Below are 7,500 nucleotides of genomic sequence, written 5' to 3' on the forward strand. Positions count from 1 at the left end.
GGGGGTGTGTGACCGGGGCGGGGGGGGCGGCGCGCTGGAACGAGCTGCTGGGCGTGGGCAGGGCAGGAGGTGGCAGCGGGAGCCTCCGGGGTGGGTGGGTGGGTGGGTGGGCTGTGCTGAGCCTTGGGCCCCTCTATCCGGCTGGGCACACATGGCCCCTCCCAGCACCGCCAGCCCAGGCCCGAGTGAGTTCCTTGCCCTCCGCCTGCGCGGCAGCACTCTACTTTCAGTGCCCTGCCGGGGGGTGGGCAGCCCCCAGGACCCGGCACTGAGGTGTCCTTCCCTGAGCTACAACTTGCTGGGCCTGGAGTTGTCCTCACTGTCAGTGCTGGCAGGGGGCTGCTGGGGCCCGTGGTACCCACAGGAGTCCCAGCCGTGTGCAGCGTGGTGCTGGGGGCCACCAGGCTTGCTTTGGAGCGGGCAGTGCTGGGGCTGGTGGTTACCTGATGCTGGACATAAGGGCTTGGCCCTTCACAGGAAGCTGCTCCCCAGTAACGGCCAAAACGTGGCCACACCCAGGCTGTGTCCCGCCAGCTCCCTGTGCCCAGTGCTGCAGCCTGCGCTGGCTTGGCCTACGGGGCTGCTGGCTTGCCAGGTGCTCTGCACTGGCTGGAGCCCGGGGCTGCTGGGAGCCATACATCCCTTTCTGCCCTGGTTAAGGCTCCTCCTGCCCCTTGGAGCTCATCTCTGGTGTGGAGAGTGCTTCGCCTGGAGGCGAGTGGCGGCCGTGTCTGTGCAGGGGCAGCAGGGCGGCAGCTGGGAGGGGTCCTTGGCCTACCCTAGGGCCTGGCATTGCAGTCAGGTGGAGGAGGTTGCAGAGCAGATGTCACCCCAGTAAGGGAGGCACCGTCTGCCTCCAGCAGCGCAGCTGGCCTGGCCAGAGCTTGGCTGGGGGCTGGGAGTGCTTGTCCATGGGGAAGCCCTGGCAGCTGGGCACGTTTCCCATGCACATTAGCAGGGATAAGAGCTGAGGTCTGTTCCCACTGTGATTAACTGCACCAGCTCTCTGGAAGCACATGTGTAATCTCTGCTGCCAGGAGCTGTGGGCGGGAGGGCTGCCTGGTGAACAGCAAGCTGCTGTGTGCGCGGGCCGGCTCCCAATCTTGGGGGCGAGCCGGGCCCGTCTTTGTGCACACAGGCTGTGGCCAGCAGCCCGGGCACGCGGGGCCGGGGAAAACCGCGGCGCGGTATGGTACGCTCGAGCTAGCATCAGTCACGGAGTCATAATGGTTGATTGAAAAGATTATTTACTTGCACCCAAGGTGGTCGCGGTGTAGGCTGGTCAGCTTTCCAGGCACAGCTCTGCTTGAGTTCTCGGTGGAGGACTCTGATAGACTCGGTTCCTGACCCCGGAGTGGTTTAAGCTCCGCGGGTTTAACAATTCTCTCTCACGGAGCAGCTGAATCTCCGCGGGTTTCACTCGGTTCCCAGGTCCCCCGGAGCTGTTAAGACTCCGTGGGTTCGACAATTGGGTCCATAGGACAGGGATACGTCTGGACTGCGATCGGCGACGGGGAGGGGCTAGAGGGAATGTGCCTTGGAGTTGTTAAGGCTCCGAGGGTTCGGAAATTAGGTCCCGTGGAGTTGTTGAAGCTCCGTGGGTTCGACAAATTAAACCTCTGTTGCCCTCTTAAGGAAAAAGCTGGGTTCGAAGGGATCAGCAGCGCTTAGAGATCCTCACGCTCCTTTCCCGAACTCCACGTGCTTTCTCTCTCTCCGACTTGGGCGGAAACTACCCAAGCCTTTTGTACGGCTAGCAAGCCAATAGCTAGCTGCCATGTGTGCCTGTATTAAGATTGGCCAATAATGTGGCGGAAATCTCAATACAAGTAGCGGGAACTTCTTTGTGCTGTGCATCACTATAATGCAAAAGAAATGCACGATGCAAAGAAGGCTACACAACTGGCAGGAAAAGCTCCTGCACGCGGGTTCTTAATTGCAACAGAACGCTCCACCGTGCAAAAGAGCCGCAATTTAGCGGGAACACAATTTAGCGATGCCGAAGCACACACAAACAAGAAAATCACAACTTTGGGTTGTGACACTGTGCAGAGCAATCACGATGGCTCGGCCTGCCCGGCACCTTCGAGCACTGGCAGAGCCTAGATGCGAGATCTGGTGCTGGGGCCGGGAGCACAGCTGAGCCTGCAGGGGCACGGTGTGTTGGACAGCGAGGACCCGGGGAAGGGTCCTACAGAGAAGCAGCTCCGTGCAAGCCCCCAGTGTTGGGCCAGAAAGGGCTGATGTGGCTGTAGGAAGGGGGAGAAAGGGTGACTGGTCCTTGTGCACAGTGGTGGGGAGAGACCTGGAGCAGCCACCCCCAGGCCTGGTGTCGGGGGTGTTGAGCATGGGGAGAGGTGTGGAGTCTTGGCAAAGGCTTGACTGAGCCCAGTCAGTCCAGTTTAGCCGAGAGGCCGAGGCTGGTGACTAGCGTGTGAGTGCCTGGAGCTGGGAGCGGGAGCCAGACGGGCCAGCCAGGAACAAGGCACGAGCAGCTCTGGGGCCTGGGCGGATCCTGTGGCCTGTGGAACCCAGGTGTGAGCTTGCAGGGGGGGCTTGAAGAGTGTCCCGCCAGTGCCAGGCAGGCCTCTGCACCCCAGCTGGGCTTGGCACCAGGCTCCCCTTGCTGCTGCGTGCCCCGGCTGTTTCCCTGCTTGCTCCCCCACCCTGGCTGCACCTTGGCATTGGAGTGGGTTTATGCCCACATCCATTGCACTGCCTGGCTGCGGGGGGAACGTGCCTGGCTGGCATTCCCGTTGCAGTGCCGCGATGCTCCTTGCTCTCCAGACAGGGGCCCCGAGTGCTGTGAGCAAGATCCCATCATGTCTCGGACTCTGTTTACGCAGAGCTTTGGTAGGCGGCGCCGGGTGCGAGGCCGGAGCGCTGAGGGGAGCGGCTGGGTCTGAGCTGGGGAGTTGGACGCAGGAAGCTGATGTCAGTAGCGGGGAGGCCTTTGGCAGTTCCAGGGCTTCGCATTTTTCTGTAGCGCCAGGCTTGGCCCAAGCTGCCCTTGCTGTCTCTCCAGGGCCTCTGAAAGGTCAGGGGTGTGGGGAGGCAGCAGCTCATGGCTGGGCGTATAGCAGCAAACTGGTTTGACCAGAGTCGTGTGTGAAGCCTCCCAACGCCAGGGCTGCTAATCTAGGAGCTGCAGCCAGTTGGTGGCCTGACTTGACCTTTGGAACAGGCCAGCGTGAGCTCAGATGAGCCATGTGCCGCGCTCTGCTGGGGGGACAGCCAGCGCCCAGCTCGGGACAGCCCGATGGGGCAAAGGACCAGCGGTGGCTGAGGCTGCGAGCCCAGGGCCTGTGCTGCGCAGGCAGAGCCAACCCAAGCAGGGTGCGGGGCCTGAGGCAAATCAGCCACGCGGGGCGCCGCCCCTGCTCCCATCCCACGCGCCCCGCACCTGAAGAAGCTGCCAGCGGTGGCGGGGAGTAGTGAGTGGCTGCACACAAAGCCGGCGGTGGCGCGGAGTCACTGTGGCCGCTCTGCCCGGTTCTGCGGGGCTCCCCAAAGTGCAGGCCCCGGGTGGTTGCCCCTATTCGCGTGCGTGCCCACCCCCAGGATGGCCCTGTGTGCAGGCATCTGTTCTAGGCAGTGACCTGGGGGCTCGGCTGAGCCATTTTGGGGAGCGGTGGTGGTAGTGATGGGGAGGGGTGTTCACCCTGCCTGGGTCCAGCCAGGCCAGTGTCCTGGTAACTGAGCCAGCAGAGCTCAGTCCTCTCTGCTGCCTGCAACTGGTTCCTGGTGCTGAAGGAGGGTCCCATGCAGCTGCTGGGGGCCAGGGTGTTGTCCCAGGGAGCCTTCCCACAGCTCCCTCCACAGGCTGGGCACTGGAGGGGGAAATGGGCTGTGCTGGGAAGAGCCCCCCAGCCTCCCATGGCCCAGAGCAGCTGGGAGGTGGCACCACTGAGCTCCTGCCCTCCCCCAGGTGTAGCTCACGTGCGCAAAGATGGCGGAGCAGGAGCCAACAGCGGAGCAGCTAGCCCAGATCGCTGCGGAGAACGAGGAGGACGAGCACTCTGTTAACTACAAGCCACCTGCTCAGAAGAGCATCCAGGAGATCCAGGAGCTGGACAAGGATGACGAGAGCCTGCGCAAGTACAAGGAGGCCCTGCTGGGCTCTGCCGTCACCATCACTATGGGTGAGACTTGGGGTGGGTCCGTGGGATGCATGCGCCCCACCCTGGCCCCATCAGAGCTGCCAAGCAGGCAGTGCTGCACAGCGCAGCACCACCCCACCCCTGTCCTGCGCTTGAGCATGTTGCTACAGCCTGGGTGTGTCCTGGGCCACAGGACTGGGTGCTGCTGGGTGGCTGGCTGGAATCAGTCACCAAAACTTCCACATCGGTCTCTTTTTTTTTGGGCTGCTGCTGTGTGGGAGACCCTGAGGCTGCTGAGGTGGGAGGCTCTGGGGCAGCGTTAGAGGATGGCTGGGTGCTGGGGACTCTGCGGCAGATGGACCATTTTGTGGCAGCTGCTTTCCCAGGGCCTGGTGGGGAGGGCATGGGTGGACCGGCTCCTGGGGCCCAGTGTCCCGGGCATCTCAAGGAAGCTGCTCATTGCTTCTCCTTTGTCCTAGATCCCACTGTCCCCAATGTGGTGGTGACCAAACTGACACTGGTCTGTGCCAGTGCCCCTGGCCCTCTTGAGCTGGACCTGACAGGTGAGTGAAGGTGGTGCTTCAGGTTCCTCCCAGGGGAGAGTTGCCAGGCTGGCTCCACGCATGTGTCTGCAGGAGTCCTGGCTGTTACCTGCCTGCCCATCTGGGCTGCTGTAGTGGGTGGGAAGCATAAGGCTGGGCTCTGGAGCACTCCCAGCCACCTGGCTGCTGCTGGGGTGGGCAGGGCTCTGGCTTGCAGAGGCTTTGTTACCAGCTGGGGGAGCTGCTGAGCCACTCTGCAAGTGCCCACTCCACCCCTGAGCCCTGCAGGCAGGTCTGGAGGAAGAAGAGCCGTGCAGGATCTCCCAGCTGTGCCCAGGCACCCTCACCCTGATGAGAGCCTCATGGGGTCCTTATGGGTCAGGAATCCAGGCTCTGCCACTACTTCCTGGCCGCCGGTAGCTCAGTCTGCACGGCGCCCAGCTCCTAGCTGACCTGTAGGCAGTGTGAAAGGGTCTGAGCCGTTTTGTCCACCCCACAGCTGACCTGGAGAGCTACAAGAAGCAGTCATTTGTGCTGAAGGAGGGTGTGGAGTACCGGATAAAAATCTCCTTCCGGGTAAGGAACTGCTGGGCAGGGCCTGTGCCTGGGCAGCTGGCTGTGCCCGTAGGGTGGGGAGGGCCAGGCCCTGCTGCTGCACTGTCCACGTCTCTATCTCCAGGTGAACAAGGAGATTGTGTCGGGGCTGAAGTACATCCAGCACACGTTCAGGAAAGGGGTGAAAAGTAAGTGTCCTCTCCAGCTTCCCCAGCCTTAAATAGTGAAGAGAGGTAGCTGCTGAGGGCAGCCTACAGCCAGGGGCTGTGAAAGGGTCTCGGGCGTGTTCCCAGCCCTAGTTGTGCTCCATCCTCTTGGCCTGGAGCAGATGAAGCCGTGGTGTGGAACCAGGTGGTGAGGGAGCCTGTCACTGGCCTGGGCCTGGCGGGAGATGGTGGGCTCTTGATGGGGGCCAGCAGCCACGAGGGGTGGAGTGGCGGTGAACGAGGTGGCATCTGCATGCGGTGGGGCTGTCCTTGCTCTCTGCTGAGTCCCGCCAGCTCCTGGGGGAGGGCCGGGACTGCTGTGAGCATGGAGCGGGGGTGTCGAGCCCACTTGGTGCTGCCTTGTCGGCTCTGGGAAGGCTCTTAGCCCTCCCCTCCCATTCACTCTCCTTCCAGTTGACAAGACTGAGTACATGGTGGGCAGCTACGGTCCCCGTGGGGAGGAGTACGAGTTCCTCACCCCCATGGAGGAGGCGCCCAAGGGCATGCTGGCCCGGGGCAACTACAACATCAAGTCCAAGTTCACAGACGATGACAAGACTGACCACCTGTCCTGGGAGTGGAACCTGACCATCAAGAAGGATTGGAAGGACTAGGCCTCCCGTGCCAACCCCAGAGCCAATCAGACCGTGGCTACGGTAGAACCCCCCTGTACCAAAGTGCTGACATCGGAGCCCCTCCCTCCTTTTAAGTTGCCCAGAGCACTCTGCCCTACCCCGTCCCGATCTCTCCCCAGAGAACCGCTGAACAGAACCCACCAGCCCCCATGTCTGTCTCTGCCCCAGGCCGGAGGTGGGAGCTCCCCACCCTCCCATCGCCCTGCTGCTGCTCCTGACAAACCCCAGGCAGGTGCGGATGGGGAGGGAGGGCCCCTGCGTCCCATGAGCAAGAGGCTTTTCCAAGTGCTGCTACTCATGGGCCAGGGTTGTTGGTGCCTCCCCAGTGGCCAAGGAAATCATGATGCCAAGCAGCCGTTGACCCCTCTGTGAGCTAAAATCATGTCTGTGGCCTGCCCGTCCTGCGCTGCTGCGTCCTGAGGATGCCGGTGGCTCCATCTGTGGCTGTCCCCTGCAACCATGATGCCTTAATGTGTAACGTGCATCCTCAAGGGAGGGGGTCCTGCTCTTGTTACACTTTTTAAACGCCTGCCCCAGTGTCTGTCTGCATGATGCCCTTGCCCGTCATGCCCCGAGTCCCTCTTCAGGTGGCTCCTGGCTTGGACCCATTCTCCTCCTAAGATCCCCTCCAAGAGGGGGAGGCTGTTGGAGGTCCCAGATGCTCCCAGCCAGCTGCCCCACGTTGTCCAGAGCATGGCCCGGCAGAGGCTCCCAGGCCTGCTAGCACAGCGCTCTGCTCAGCCCTGCCCTGCCTGGTGCAGCCCCAGCCCCTCGGTGGGCCTGAAGGGGCAGCTGGACAGGCGCTGGTGCTGCTGTCACCTCCTACTTCCACTCCAGCCAGGAAGGGCTGCAGAGCTCAGATGCCCCAGCAGCCTCTGCCCCTCTTGGTTTGGTTCCAGGCTGGAAGATGGACTCGTCCCATTCTGCAGCTGCTTCCATAACTCATGAGAGCCCCCAGCTTGCAATGGACGCAGGTTCCAGAGTGGTGAATGCCTTACGTATCTGTTCTGCCTTTGAGACTCGTGCCTGGCCTGTCAGTATTTATTGCCTTGACAAGTAGACTCCTTTCCCCGCTCCCCTCTGTGTCCCAGAGCAGCTCCCCCCGGCCCCTTGCAGCACTGTCTCCATCCCGACCACCCCCAGGCCCTGTGGCCAGGGGGCTCGTGCCCCCCGGCTACTGGACAGGCGCGTTCCAGCTCGCACCTCTCGCCGGGTGCTTTAACACAGAGGTTGTACCAGAACTGGGACCAAGTACGTGTGGTTTTCTCGTAGCTACAGTCTCCTGCCTCTAGCTCCTCCCCCTCCCTCTAGAGCTAGGTTTTGTTCATTGGATCTGGTGCATCTTGTCTGTAAATCCCTGACCCGGATTAACAGGTTGGAATTGTCATCGGCTTCCCCTTTTATGACAGTTAAATAAAGCCTTCAAACTGACCACGCCTGTGTCCCTCTGCTCTTTCCTGCT

General features: G+C 61.9%; 1 protein-coding gene across 1 annotated transcript; it reads left to right on the forward strand.

Moving 5' to 3' along the window:
- Positions 1-1,727: 1,727 nt before the first annotated feature.
- On the forward strand, positions 1,728-7,470 carry ARHGDIA (Rho GDP dissociation inhibitor alpha). The gene is made up of 5 exons (XM_006038670.3): positions 1,728-4,142; positions 4,580-4,663; positions 5,142-5,218; positions 5,322-5,385; positions 5,818-7,470. Exons 1-5 carry the CDS (start codon positions 3,950-3,952, stop codon positions 6,015-6,017), a joined length of 618 nt encoding a protein of 205 aa, XP_006038732.1. The 5' UTR covers positions 1,728-3,949; the 3' UTR covers positions 6,018-7,470.
- Positions 7,471-7,500: the final 30 nt, after the last annotated feature.

Source organism: Alligator sinensis, unplaced genomic scaffold (genome assembly GCF_000455745.1).
Source record: "Alligator sinensis unplaced genomic scaffold, ASM45574v1 scaffold2383_1, whole genome shotgun sequence".
Taxonomy (NCBI): Eukaryota; Metazoa; Chordata; order Crocodylia; family Alligatoridae; genus Alligator; species Alligator sinensis.